Raw genomic sequence first — 15,380 nt, forward strand, 5'->3', positions numbered from 1 at the left:
GGAGAGAAAGAAACATTCTCCAAAACAGAGAAAAGGAGTCTGCCAGAATACAGAGCCCAAGTCAGGCAATTAAGTCTGAAAGTCATCACAAAACATACTTTTACTGCTGTTTTGCAACAGACACTTCTTATTTGGTGCAGGAATTGTATATACTTTGACTATTGGTTATTAGCACCACATCTGAAAAAGACAGTGAGAGTTTAAGCAAACCCATCCAGCAGAATTTATTGCACACATCAAAAAAACCTACCAAGCAGCTTCCCTCTGTGTCTGAGTGACAAGCACTCATAACAGGAATATTCCCATGCCTCTTACCAGGCAAGAGCTTGGGGCTATAAAATTATTCTTTGAATGTTATACAATGTATACATAATGGGTATGGAGAAGATCATTGTTACACATACCAAGCCATGGAGACCACAGGGGATATACAGTTTTAGGCAGCAGGCCAAGAAGTTGAACCTGATGAGCTCTTGCATAGCTTTTGCTAAACTGGTCCTACTAATGGACTAGATCAATGTCACTGCAAATAGTAATGAAAACCAAAATTCCTCCTGTTCTACAGCCTACATTACATAAACAGCTGTCCAGTGCATGAAGGAAGAACCAGGTTAATGTCTCACTAATGCTATTTATCATGCCCTACAGATTTCAAATGCTTAGAAGGGCCAAGAAATACAATCTTGACACAGCCTAAAATTCTATACCCTGCCCTCAATTTTCACTGACATCAATGGGAATTTCTGGACTTGAGGACAACTCTCAACATTGCTGAAGGCAATAGATGCTCTATTTATTTCCAAAGGAATGATCTTCAGGTAAAATTAGAGGGAACATCTTAGCCATCTCAGCCAACATCTTGTCAACAATCTTCAGCCTTCAGACATCTGTGTGAACTATAGAGACCAGGTAAAGCAAACAAATTCTTCTATTCTAACGTAGTCCCGAATCTTGCAACCTTTCAGCCCCAGATTCACTTTGGGTATCAGTACAGCAATTAACAGGAAAATTGTATAAATCCTTTGGCAAGGTATTGCTTCACTGAGTGTATAAATGTTCTTCTAGGACTAGCAGAAGTGTTCATTATCAAAACTGATCATGTAGCAATTAAACAGCTAGTTAGCAATACTTTTAAGATCATAGAAAAAGAATACAAAACTGTAGGTCAGAAATGTTGCCTCCAGGAAATTAAAAACACGTTTCTTGGCAAACAGCCAAGATTATAGTATTGTTCCTTTATCTCAATGCAATTATTAATTCCTGTAGCCATCTCTGGACATACATGAGCAACAGGAAGTCATTCCCACATGCTAAATTTAACAGAACCAACAAGCTGATTATTGCTGATCATTTGTTTTGCTTTGCAGAGCAGCGTGATGAAGACTTGTTTCTGCTTATTGCAATCTGTCTCACACCAGTAGTTCTACTAGTCCTTTTTTCCATAAGTTGTGTGGGCTGTAACCGATTTTACAAAGGAGCTGAACAGGGGAAAGCTGACTCAATACACCCCTGCAGCTTCCACACAGCTGGAAACCAGAGCACTGGTGGAGGACCACTTCACAGTGACCCCAGCACATGTTGGAAAGAACCAATCCTGCTCCTCCAATGTGTCCCTGTGTGTCATTTTATTGCTACAGGATACCCTAAGATCGTAAAAATAGTGTACAACCCTCCTCCATCAGGAAGCCTGCCCTACCTTGCATGGTTGCTCGCTTGGCTTTCTTAGCCAATGCTTGCCTCTTGTGTCCCTTCCCCGTCCCTTGCCTCTGGTGCTCAATCCCTGGTCATGCTTCTGCCATGCTCTGCTTCTCCTTCTAATGCCCTCCAGGCACACCAAGCAGGCCTTCAGTGATGTCAATGCTGTCTGTGAGCTCAGCACAGCTCCCAGTGAAGATCCTGGCTCTTCCCACAGACCCAGCAGTCAGGTCTGTTATGATTATGTTTCCACCCTTCCTGCCTTTTAAGGAAAGGAAAGTGATGGTTTCACCAATCACTTGTTGAAATTCATGTGGGTTCACCCCAAACTTGGAGAAAAACACAGTCCAAAAGGACAGGGTTTTTTCAGCCCTTTTAATTAAATTCCTGATCCAGCTCATGAACAGATTAGAGTTCATCATCCAAACTCTGGTGCCTGAAACAAGCCCTGGGAGAAGAAGAAGGCTTCTCTGCCTAGGGACTGGTTTGTGCAGGGGACAGCACGCAGATGATCCTTATCTCCTTGCCTCCATTCACTGACAAAAATCAGGAACAACTGAAAAACCCGTTCCACTAAGAGAACTGATCAGTTCCTCCATTGTTTTCTTTTTCCTGACAAGAACGGCACCTGAATTTTCATCTAAAATCTTTTCTCAAATTATTTTCACTTGGCTTTAAAAATAATAAACTTTTAAAATACTAACGCTGTGCTTTAAAAGTAATAAATAGAAACCAGTATTATAAAGGTTCAGTAAAGCCAACAAGGAATGTAGAAAAAATATTTGGAAAAACAAAATAGCAGCATTTTTTAAACTTATTTACCCTGAACTTCTGAAACCAGACAAGATGTAGGACTATAAGGCACCTCAGTGGTGCAAATTCTTGAGTCAAGATTATCATCAGTTTAAACAAGTGGAACCAACATACATAACTTTATGTATTTGAGATGCTGTAGTTTCTAGGCCCAGGTTCAACAAGTCATTTAACCATGTGCCTGACCATACATGCATTAAGGAGCCTGACTGCATGCATGAGTCAGAGGTTCAATCTTTCAAGAAGTTAGACACCTCTGCACTTTGAGCAATGCCTGAAACTAATGGCAACACTAGCACTGAACTTGTCAAAATGGAAGCTCACAACAGAAAATTAGAAACCTCTTTCAGAAACCAGGACCTGCACGGTCTAGATTTAGCTAGGCATAAATATTTGCACTGCTCTTTGAATGGGCATTTGCTTCAGGGTTAAATATTCATAGTTAACCAGCCACGGTTACTCATTTTATTTTAATATTAAGCCACACTATGTAGGGTGGTAACTCCAGTGAATGGTAGCACCAAGGTTTAAGGAAAAACATTGTAGTGTTATTACAGGGAAGCAATAAAGAGTATATTTTCATAAGTTTTCTGAACATAGTGAATGCTCAAAGAAGGCTGACTGAAGTGTGATTTTTCCTTCATTGAGTAATTTTAGATTATTATTTACTTGGAGTTACTTTAAAAAGCTGCTGCTAAGGGTGTAGGAGAGGTAAGAGAGGAAGGATACTAAAAATAACAGTAAAAGAAGTGCATGGCGGGGATGCATGTGTGTGTGCATACCTGCATGCATACCTGCATGAATATGCAGGTATGTGCGTATGTATGTATGCTAAATATCCATGAGAACTAATCTAAAATACTGGAGGAAAAGGAACCTGTATACACAGCAAGCTGTAGTCAGGATTGTTACCTTTGGATTTTGGAAGCCAAAAAAGTAAAACAAACATGCACCAGTTTAGTTTGGGTGGCAGCATGAAATGAGGTATATTATATGGGTGTCCTACCAGAGAAACCAATGCAAGCCTGGAGAACAGCATTGCTTTGTTCACCCAGCACATGAATGGAACATGAGGGGACAGTTTGTGTGGGAGCACTGAGCTCCCATTGATTAATTAAGACCTAATCTCCCTCATTTCAACATGCGCACACACAAGCTTTCCTTTGCAAGTAGGATATTTGTGGATTATTTTGCCATTCCTTGAATTAACAGGCAACAGCATAATTCTGGAGACAGGGACAAAACCTGTTATGAATGTTAGCAGCCCAGATTTTGGTGCAGTTCCAGCCTGCTTTTAGATTCCCTAAATGGCTCTGGTAGATCTGGAGCAGTAAAATCCCAGTGTCTGAGGCCCTTCAGCATGGAGTAGGGGTTTGTATGCATGGCACCAGGTGTTTGTCATTCATAGTTAATTCTGGATGAGTCTTTGTCCACTGTCTCAATGAAGGGGCCAAGCCAAAACCCAGGACCCAAGCTGCCCACAATCAGATGCAAGTGTCTTCAGTCTGCCCCACTGCTTTTAGCTCAGGAGGAGTACGGCTCTGGATCTACATTAGGAATAGCTGTGTTCCTGTGTTAAAGGTATTTGAGGAATTTCTAACATACTTGAAGTCTGTACATGTAAATATTAAAAAAAAAACCAAAAAAACAAAAAACAAAAAACAAAAAAAACCCCACAGAAACACCACCAAACACCTAAAAAATTAATGCATTTTTTAGGGAAACAGCAGACCTACAGTAATTGGTAGTTGGATCTAATATACCTGATTTTGCTCCCATGAGAAAGTCAATGGTCCTCTTAGAAATAGGATTGCACCTTAAGTAACTTCTGATAGTCCCGAGCCAAATGTAACCTACAACAATCTTGTGAAGCTTACTAGGCAAATGGAGACTGTTCTCCACTTTCTATAGCACAGTCATTTTGAATAAGAAATAAAAATTTATCTACCGAGTCAGTCATCCCTCCTACCACTCCGCAAAACCTTGCATAACCTTATTTCTCTTATAGGTTTCAGGAACATTGAATGTCTCATTGCCTACATTTAGTTTCCCCTGCAGTCCACTGGTCTCAGCACTCTGAAACTGGTTATGATTTATACCCCAAAGCAAACACCTCTGCAAACAGGAGGAAAACACTGAGCATATAAGGAGCAGAGACTGAAAAATCAATCCAGTGTTCGGTTTAGTGGGCAGAAAATGTTTAAGTCCTCAAAGAGAAAAGCTCTATTTACCAATCTGAATCAACCAATTCAGTTGGAAAATCAGAGGAAATGGGGAGGGACATACACATAATGCTGCAAAATGCTTCACTGTTTGCAGCTGCAGCTCTCTCTGAGCTGGCTCTTTACAGCAAGTTTACAGGGCCATCAGCTTTCTAGTCCATCTCCACAAGCCATAATGAAATCCACTGGTCTGGTGGAACTTTTCAAACAAGAAACAAGCTGGCATCTTGGAAAACATCATTCAGAAGGAAAAACATATTTGGGAGTCCTTACTCAGACAATATCCCACCAAAGCCATAGCAGCCATGAACAAGGACCCTCCACAGATAGTCCCCTTCACCATCAGCCAGCAATGGGAGCACCTGTGGACAAACTTTCTGTTTATCGTTCTGCTTTCCTTTCCTTTACCTTATTGTGCCTTTTGGGTCACCCTCTAGGATGTTTTTGTTGACATCAAAGTGATACTTCCATTTAATTCAAGTTAACCAGGTATGCACAAGAAGCTGGCACATGAAGCTGAAGCCCAGTGCAAGGGTTACTCACCTTCCACTACCACCGTTGCAGGTTTTGAATAGGCTGTGCCCAAGCTGTTCTTGGCTACACATCGATACTGTCCTGCATCCTCTCTCTGAACGTTGTGGATCCTTAAATTCCCTGAATCAAGGATAGCAATGCGAGCATTCTCCTGCCGGAGGAAGGAGCAACAAAGATGAGGGTTTTACATGCAGGGGGCACACAAGGAGCATCAAATATCCACTTGAAAAGACTGGGCTTACATGCATCAACATTATTTGTGTTGTCCTACAGCTGAAGGATTTGGGGCCAACTATTCCTGCTCAGCATCGTTATGACACACTCACCCATCCCTCCTTTTGTAGATCAGTGAATATAAGTTCAAAAGAGCTCTGGATCTTAGTTCAGAAGCTCTTATTTATAAGAATACTCACACATGCATTCAGCAGCATTTGACCATGCTTCATAATTATATATATGTGTGTATATATATATATATATATATATAAAATGTAACATCTAGATACACAGAGAATGTCTGGTTTATAGGCAGAATTATTGCAGATGCAGACATTTATGAGATGAGCCCTGGATTTTCCAGATGCTTACTTCCTAGAAATTAGAACTTGCAAATGCTGTAATTATTGCTAGCATTTTAACATATTACCTTTAGCGAAGTTAGAATTACTTAGATTTCGTTCTCAGCTCACCTTTAAGACTGTTTCTCCTTTGATCCATGAAACAGAAGGTTTTGGATTCCCCATTGTAGTGCATGGAAGAACAGCCTTTAACCCTTCTATTATTTCCACATTTATAGGCGGTCGGGTTATTTTGGGTCCTAAAATTTTAGAAGTCAAAAATTAAAGTTGAACTGAAGATAAGAACAAGTTCAGAAATGACAACAAAATCTTTGCTGCTTTTTCTGTATATTGCTGAAAGATAGAAGGGTCTTAGTAGCTCATGGGCTGCCTTGGAAAGAAAAAAAAATTAAGCACAGCATTCAGAGTTTCAGTTTATGAACACAAAATCAGCTAGCTTGCATGGGTTATTTGTTTTCAAGAGTGGAGTTTGACAGTCATTTGAATTAGGGCCTGGGCTAAAATCCAAATCCAGATAAGAGTATTTCCAATATTGAAGAATGTTTGCATTCCAGGTTTTGACATTCCTCACTGCATAAACAGTGTCTTGTGTGAAAGCTCAGAGCAGGAGTGAATCAGTTTTGAAATAGTTTTAACACAGGCCTGACTCTAGCTCATTAAAAAGGGCATGTAAATTCAATTAATGTCCCTAATTGAAGGATTTATCACTGTTACAAAAAGGAGAAAGGGTCCTTAAAGAAAAAACAAGCAAAATCCTGCAAAGTTAATATGTGACAAATTTAAGTTAATTTTAAGCAAAGAAAAATATGGCTTAGCTTACTGTGAGCTGGGAGTAAAAATACCTTCATCTCAGTGTTGTGAGAGATAGGGAGCTTTGCCTCCCTTGTACAATGCCAAAGCAGCAAAAAATCGATATTCAGAAAGCAGGCCCCCACCTGCAGGCAACTGGAGGGCTGGAGAGCCCTAGAATTACCAGACCTGGAAGGTCATGCTCATTAGTGCAAACAAAGCCTTTCCTACAAACAGATGCTTTAGCCAGGATATATCTCAGCTGCCCTTTAAGTGTTTGTGAAGTAACTGCAGCCATGTGAGCTCGTCTTCACAGAGCTCAGCACGCATATAGCCCTTTGCAAGAACCAGTCCTCTGCCCTCCATGCGGGATGATGAGATTTACACTGTGGTGGTCCAGACCTTTCAAGATTGCTATTTAAAAACATCTGAACAGCATTTACTTGCTTTTGCCATCCTCAGGCATAAACCTGATTAGTGAAATCTTATGTTTAAAATTCACTAGGGATTTATGCAGTATTGCTACAGAGGTCTAATCTATCAAATTGTGCTGCTTTTACCAAGTTTTGTACAAAGCATCATTTTTTATCCTCTGCTATGCAAACAGTTCCTCTGATCCTAGCACAACTGTGCATTATTCAAAGTGAATAATCACAACTGCTTATAATTAAGATATGATCTGATATTCCATGTCTCTGTCTCAAGGGTCTGTACCCAGCCCCACAGGAATATGGGTCTGCCCAAACACAGACCCCCAGGGGCCATACCTGGGGGTCTGCTCAGGCTCTCAATGACACGCTTACACCATGTCAGGAAGAAATTACATTCCCACTTACGCATTTTCACTTGGAGAGCCCCACAGCTCTGCGCAGCTGCTCCAACCCCGTTATCCGCTGTGCAGCAGTACACCCCATCATCACTGTCCTCCACGCTCAAAATGGTCAGGAGCTGCCCGTTCCTCTGTATGCTGTACCGGGTATCAAACAGCCTGCAGGGCACAGCACAGATTGTCAGGGGCAGGGGGATAGCTGGGGACAGAGAGCGGGAATTGCATTTGTATCTGCAGACTGCTGATGGCACTACAAATGGTAATGTGTTTTATTTTTTTTATTTTCAACCTGCAAAGAGAAAGGAAGGTACTGAAAATGTTGAGATGGGCCTTAAAATTCAGGTTGGTCCTCACTAGACCATGCAGCTCCTGACTGGCAGCAGTGTAGTGGCAATTCTTCTTCCAGTCAGGTGTTGGTAAAGTAGGTATCATGGTTAGATTTCTGTCTGGCCAAGGACAGGCAGGAGCACAAGTAATCTTATTCAGCTTGGTCGCCTTCTTCAGATTCAGAAAAACAACAATAATGCTGTTTTCAATAAACACATGATGTTATGGGAAGATTTTTACTGTTGTGAACAATAAGACACAAACCAAAATTCAAGTATTTTTGTGTCTGCATCCTGGAATGGTTTTGTCTGTTTTTTAGAAGAAAAAAAAAAAACCAAACCAATAAACAAACAAAGAAACGTGCTGAAGGAAAGAAGCCATCTAAAGATTAGAGGATGCAAAGATAGCTATAGTCTAATGACAGCAGGTTTAGATCTGGAGACTTCAGAGAACTTAAGAAAAGCCCTGAAACTGGAGCAAACAGAAGTGTGGGATATTGGAAGAAAGTCTGCAGAGAGAAGAGCAATTCTATATGTGAGCATGGGGTATGCATGCATGTGTGTGTGTGTGTGTGTGTCTGTACATGTGCAAGAGCAAGGGAGAGACAGAAAGAAAGGTGGTGAGAAAACTGAGGGCTGATCTCTGATTTTTATTGCAAAACTGGAAAAGTATAGTAAAACTTCAGTGGAACAAGATTTGCAAAATGTTTCACAAATTATGTTTTATTTTTGCACATTCATTGATGTCTTTTGGAAGAACTTTCATGCAATTGGCCTTTGATTCTGATGAACAGTAACAAAAGGATCTGACTTGAGGATTGTCTCCCAAGCTATCACAAATACCTAACAACTAAGTATGTTCTATTTTGTCTTTTATGTTAAAAATCTCACAGCAGTCACCAAGTAATTTGAATGTGCCATTTATGGTGTTACAGACTTTCAACAGACTTTCACCTTTTATTCTTGTATCTCCCTCCTCTTTTTACCCTGGGAAGAAAAAGCACAATGAACTCATCCATTGTGTAAAAGGCATTCCTTTCTTTCCCTGAGGAAGGCTCACCACGGGCAGCCCTGTCCTAGGAGATGGGGCAGGTAACCATTTCACCTGGCACAGGGCACCTGCCAGAGTACTTGCACAAGTTTTGACACCAGGAGAGGAAACTCCAAAAGACTAGCGCTAACAAAAGCCTCTGTCCTGGCACTGTTCCCATTGAAGCTGAATGTTTACATATGGGTATGTTTTGAAGGGTAGCTTAGTCGTCTGTTCAGGCTGTTGGGACTTTGGCAAGAGAAGAAACTTTTGTAAACAAAATAACTGATATTTATTGTTTTCAGTAACTTGCCCCTTTGATGTTTGATACAGACACACAAATATATTTATGATTTTTTAAGAAGAAAAAGTCCACTGGTCTAATCCTTTCCAATTGTACAAATACTCTCGTCCATGTTCTTGGAAAGTAACAGAAATAATTTCAGCTTATCAATATCCCTGTCTTTGGTCTGAGCTTTTGTATCCAGCAGCACTGACTATTAATGCTAAAACAGCTTTGGGGAAGTTAAATAGTTGCTGCTATTAATGTTGCTCCAGAAGCCCCAGTAAAGGAACAAAGCACCTGAGCTCTCTGGCCTCACCAGCAGAGCTTTTTTGACTGGTATTCTCCTTTTTGGTCAACGTTGTGAAAAAGGCACTGTGTCTCAGAAAGAGTGGGATGGCTTTTAGAAAGGTGTACTGGGCTTCTGAAAGTGGGGATTGAGGCAAGAAACAATCTGGTTTTCCTATGATCTTAGGACATAGAAAAAGTGAAATTTTAAAGACCATGGGAAGAAAAAGGCATTTAATCTCTGTGGTCCTGCATAAATGTCTCCTCTACCAACCTTGATTTTCAGGCACAGTAATTTCATCACTGATAGAGACGGAATTAAAAGAAAGGTGACCTGATTTGAAAATAACATCTGTGGAAGTTCAGACCTCCACCCTATGACAAAGCTGGGGTCAGAGGGTTAGGACCAGGGTTTTTCTGAGGTTCTGTTGCAGGTAATGAAAAAAGATTTCTGAAGGCCGGTATGCACATTCAACATTCTGCTTTTCTCCTTTTCAAAAACGGTGTTCTTAGCAGTAAGACCTTCTTCTGCTGCTTACTTAATTGGAGTCTCCTGAGCCAACGGTTCAAGGGCTTTTTTTATGCTTGACCCCGACAGCAGGAACCATGTTTCAGGTGACTGTCTGCCTAACAGGGAAAACTTTTGTGGAGAATGGGCCTTAACTGTGTTACACAGAGTTGTTCTGTGATTTTCCCTTACAGAAGAAGTCACTAACAGTGATCTAGCTTAAGAAACTAATGTGAAGCCATGTGCTCTCAGAGTTGGAAGATCACATACAGTTTACTTTGCAAGATCCTGTCTACAGCAACAGAGCTAAAGCAATGGTAGCAACTTCCGTAGTGTGCTTCCAAGGCTGCCTTCTTCAGCAGCACTATGATTCCTGGTGGTTAATGTCTGATGGTACATTACAAGAAGCCAGTTTCCTACAGTCAGATCCAGAACTAGAAGCAAACAAGAATGGTGCACAACCCCTTCCACACAAAGTTTCCAATCACAATGCAGACACTTGAGCAACAAGTCTGGCAATGATCCTTTTAAATATTACACAGCATCTTCCTCCTCCATAAATGCATAAACTGAGGAACAGAGCAGATTGCATCATCTGAAGGTGGAGAGCAAACTCCTTGCATTGCTTGCAGCAGAAACCAACTGTCTCCATGCTCAAGCACATGAAGTTGCAAGAGAACCCCCCTGGTGATTCTATCACTCCCTAGGGAACAGAGATTCCTGTATAATTACAGCCACCCACCCTCTTCCCTGCCACAGACTAATTCTGATGTTTCCAGATACCTCTTTCATCATGAAGGAAAGCACTGACAGTTTTGGCAGGAGGTGCTAGAAAGGGTTGGGGCTGATCCCTACCTGATGGGAATGCTGTTGCGCGTCCATGTAATCTCTGGCTCAGGGTACGACTCCACTACACAGACAAACTTGGCAACATCTTCTACCAGTGCATCCACAGTTTCCAGAGGAGTGCTGATCAAGGGAGCTGTGTGAAGGAAAAGAAAATGAGAAAACTTCCCAGCGCCTCCTGGAAAGAGGCACAAAGCCTGCCAGATCCCTTTGAAGGATGCAGCCATGTTCCTGCAGTGTCACTCCATGGCTTCTTCCCCAGCACAGAGGTGCTTTGCACGCCCTCCACACCTTCACTGTAACACAGATGCCTCTGCATTCATAGTTGCAGCCTTCTGTGTTTTGCTGCAGGTTATGCATTTTCCCTTGTTCTCTCTCTGTAGGGTGCAAAACAGAGGGACCCAGCATAGAGCAGCTCCAACAAGCCCAGTGTGTCCCTTGTTTCAAACCCTCCACTCCCCCAGGGTGCACAACACTGGGTGGCAAACTGTGAGGACACAGTTGAGGCTGCTCCCTGCTACTGGGGTGGCATTGCATCAGCTGGAAGAGCAAGGAACAGTACACACATTGAAGCCAAACTGACCTCCCCCAGGAGTGGGTACAGGGCCTCCTTATTAATGCACAATGCATGAGATTTGGGCTTCTTCATCATTAATAAGCAAATTGTTCCACTCAACTACTTCTATTAAAAAAGACAAAAACAAAACAACTGCTACATAGCACTGTATTTTTCAAAGCCAGGCTCACAAAGGCCCTTCAGGTCCTCCAGATTTGTGGCATTCTAGAACACATTCTCTTTTTCTCACCATTTCTAACCAAGCAGCCCCAGGGTTAGAAGTCTAATAACTCTGCTTGATGCTTATTATTGCAGACCTGTCATCATACATTATTTGAATGTATCTTTAGAAACATTTTCCGTCTCCCTTGTAGAAGACTTGAAGCATGGCTGGAAGGGATCAAAGGATATGCCTAGTAAATTGCTTTCCCTGTGCATGCTATGCATTGCAGCCATTGCCTCCAAAGATGCTTGAGTGAGTTTTAATCTATGGCTGTGAGGGACACACATCCAGTATTTGTTGGACTGGATTTCATGAACAGCTGTGCTGAGATGAACTAGTTTCATACCATGTTCCTGAAACACCACCTTGAAAATGTACAGTGGATGCAGGAATCTTCCTGTTCCCTGATGACTGCAGCACTATCCAGCACACTGTGTCTTATCACAGGAGAATCCTGCCGACACTGTATCTGCTGGCCGTCCTCAGTACAATAAGATTTAAATACAGGCAAAAAATAAACTACACCAATTTTACCCCTCCCTCCTAAAAAAAAAGGCAAAATACAAGATGCTCCAATTCCCGTAACTGAGAATAATAGGAAGCTTTAACTTAATGCTTTTTTTATTTGGGAGTAAAAATTAATGTCATCAGAGTTCAGCTGGAATGAAGCTAGAGGAATAAAGGATTTGCTTCCACTGTCAGGTTTACGTAGAAGTCTTAAAGCTTTTTGAATGTCATTAGAAAGAGTCTGCCTCAATAATATTTATGAATTATATGACTTTAGATTGCATAATTGGTAACGACTATACGTACCTAAAAAGATCTTAAAACTACAGCTAAGGCAGCACTAAAAATTATATTAACTGAACATTAATTAAAACACACCTATGTCAGACTTGTCGTTTAAGATCACTGCTTCAAATTGTATCAAGCCTCAATTTACTGGGTCATTTTGAGTCACACTAGATAGAATTAATCATCCAAATTGCACCCAAGGTGAATCCCCTGCCAGTGAAACCAAATGGAAGATTTTCATATAGCCTAAATTTCCCTGCTACTGAAGGTTGTCTTAGGAGAATAACCTCCACTGATGGCTATCCTGTCTACTTCAAAGGGGACATTGCTATTTCGTGACAGAGTTCAGTATATTTTTGTGGCATTAAGCCTGGCTGAAATGGAGTTTTACAATCTAATTTTCTATAGTATGTTTTTATTGCTGTTGTCTGCATGGCTTGATCTCTAGAAGGTTGGTTTTTTAACCCTGAGAAATATAGATTAATTTCCAGTAAGCAAAATTCAAAGCAACCAATTTTATAACTGAGCTGTTACGATCTGTGGCCATTCTCACGAAGAGTAGAGTTAGATTTGTACCAGGAGCCAGTATACAGAACAACAGTATTTTATTCTTTGGGAAGACAAGGGCTGCCAGTTTCATATATTAAATACATTCTCTAGCAACAGTTATGTGCTTTTATAGCATCTCTTAGATTCAACAGATGACAGAATTATCTTTAGCAGTATTGCCTACACTGGGTCTGATCTGGCACCTCCTGAAAGCCAACACACAGCTCTTAGGGCAGAATCAAGCCCTATACTCACAGAAAATACCATCCAAACCAACCGCACTTCACCTGTGGTAAAAGCAGAAAGGGAACTTTGTTTTTTACAGCTGCTTCCCTAAGTTCTATATCCTCGAAAAGCAACCGTGACAACAACAGCGATGTGTCATTTTCTGGAGTGCTCTTTTTTACCTTTCTAATATTAAAAGTGAGCACTGGGCCAGTGGGGAGGTGAAGGCAGTGTGAGGCCAGGGTGAGGGAGCAGAGGGCAGAAGGCCGGAGAACACACTGCGTGTCTGCAGGGGGCAGCGAGCAGGCGAGCATGCCGCCATTTTGTCATAAGGCAGTGAGGGAGACCCAAAATGGCTGAGATGGTGCTTGCTTCTAAAAGCTGTCTGAAAGGCTCAGATGTTGGTGTCAGTCCACGTTTTCTCAGGAAAGCAATCGAAACTTATGAGGCCTTCATTACCAGATTTTAACATGAGGAAATAAAATCCAAACAACGTACTGACATACATATACCAGCATATAGAAATGGCCCCGAGCCTTTCTGTGCACATTACTGGGGCTCTCTGACATTTTTTTAGGTAGCCCTGTGGCTTTAAATAAATTGAAAATCAATTAATTTGTATATCTCTAAAGCCACATAGGTGCCATTTTACTGGATGTCAGCTGTAGTTTCCCGAGATAGCAAAATGACCCAAGGCCAGTCACGGGGCCCATGCGAAAGCCAAATCCCCTTCAATCCCCGGCCCACCAGAAAGTCCAAAATTGCTTGGCTTTGGTTTTAGATCCACACTTTTCAAACAAGACAAGCCAGGCAAACAAATCAAAGCTGAAAACAGAGGCGTTGTCCTCTGCAGCGTTGCAGATGCCCGGAGACAGTGCAGCTCCTCTGGTCAAAAGCTGCTCAATCTTGTTTCCAGCTGATGCTGCAAAACCCCTATAGGGCACCACTGGCTAGTAGTCACGTTTCAGCTTCTCTCAGGGAGCAAGGCAATTCAGCCACCTGTGACGTTTTAGGAAAGGATGCGTATCTCTTCATTGCACTGTGCCATCCCAAAAAATCCATCCCCTTCCTCTTTCTTTCCCTTGTTTCTCCAATCCTGTCTTACTACAGCTTTCAAAAAGACTGGAGTTCGCTTTAGTAAAAATTAACATTTTTATTTCAAAAGGTTTCTATAAAGACCTTTCTTTTTCCATTTTGAGGCCAACCTGACTAACAATCGTAAGAGCACAGCCCTGAAAAAACAGCAATGTTGGCCTAACAGGAGAATACTGGCATCCTCCTTGTTTTTTTTTTTATATTTTCCTGAAGCTGCAAAGTTTCTGGTATACTTTGAATGACTCCTGACAATCACCACACAGAAAAACCTTTTGTCCTCAGGCTTACCAGACAGTATGCCCAGAAGACCACTGTTGCACTTTGTACCTCAAAGACTTTCCTAGACGCATTTTTTTCAGTTCTTGCATTGGCTAGAAGTATGTGTGCGTGTAAGCATACAAGAGAGGAAGAAAGTATAATAACTTTTGTTATATGCAATACAAAACATGCATATTTGTATTTATATACACATGCTCTGTAATGACTTTCTAGCTGTTCTTCTTTGAGCTTTACATATTTTTAAGCATACATAGACATGCAGAACACCATAAATCTTGGACTCTGCAGCAGTGGGTGCTAACAGCCATTGAAACCTCCAGGCCCCCTTTGACATAAGAAATGTCCATCCTACCTAGGCTGAACCCAAAGGTCTCCCCTGCCCTTTACCACAGGACTAGGTGCTTTTCCTAGGCAATGAACTTTCAAGCCCAGACACAAGCATGAGATTATTTTCACTTTTATCCTTCTAAAAGCAGTGAAGCGATGACTGCAAGCAGCGTATTTTTGTCCTTTTCGGCAACACCACCAGACCACCCACCCCATTACTAGAGATGCCTTCCACTTTGCAAAACCTCCTTCAGCAAGTGGCAGAAGCAGAGCAGGGCAAAACCCCCTCCAAACAAACCTTTCAGAAGTGTCTCGGCCAAGCTCAGGGCTGCCAGGGTGAGGACATGCACCAGGGGCACCTTCAGCAGGTCATTCATGTTTGATCCGGAAGGCATCCGGCTCCTTCAGGTGAAGTGTTCAGAGCTCCCGGCTGGCTGCATTTTGGCTGGTGGTGTGCAAGCAGAGCTTCTCCGCTAATGACAGAGCAGAGTCTGCAGGATCTAAGTATAATCAGGAATTCTACCACCCGGCTGTGGTGATGGACATGGCCAGCTGGTGCGTATCCACTTTGGTCACTGTGAAAGCGTGGG

The 15,380-nt window shown here is 41.8% G+C and overlaps 1 protein-coding gene across 5 annotated transcripts in view; it reads right to left on the reverse strand.

Annotated features, from left to right (window-relative positions):
• MUSK (muscle associated receptor tyrosine kinase) overlaps positions 1 to 15,167 on the reverse strand; it is a 55,568-nt gene extending 40,401 nt beyond the window's left edge. For 4 of the 5 annotated variants that reach the window (XM_027808488.2, XM_055699249.1, XM_027808487.2 and 1 more), the window contains exons 1-5: positions 15,089 to 15,167; positions 10,751 to 10,877; positions 7,468 to 7,619; positions 5,954 to 6,081; positions 5,274 to 5,415 (exon numbers count right to left, since the gene is read on the reverse strand). In XM_027808488.2, coding sequence (XP_027664289.2) covers positions 5,274 to 5,415; positions 5,954 to 6,081; positions 7,468 to 7,619; positions 10,751 to 10,877; positions 15,089 to 15,167 — 628 coding nt within the window. Of the gene's footprint in view, positions 1 to 5,269; positions 5,416 to 5,953; positions 6,082 to 7,467; positions 7,620 to 10,750; positions 10,878 to 15,088 lie in introns of all 5 variants that reach the window. The other variant, XM_055699248.1, reaches the window with a different exon arrangement.
• Between the last annotated feature and the right edge of the window lie 213 nt (positions 15,168 to 15,380).

This window comes from Falco cherrug, chromosome Z (assembly GCF_023634085.1).
Source record: "Falco cherrug isolate bFalChe1 chromosome Z, bFalChe1.pri, whole genome shotgun sequence".
Taxonomy (NCBI): Eukaryota; Metazoa; Chordata; class Aves; order Falconiformes; family Falconidae; genus Falco; species Falco cherrug.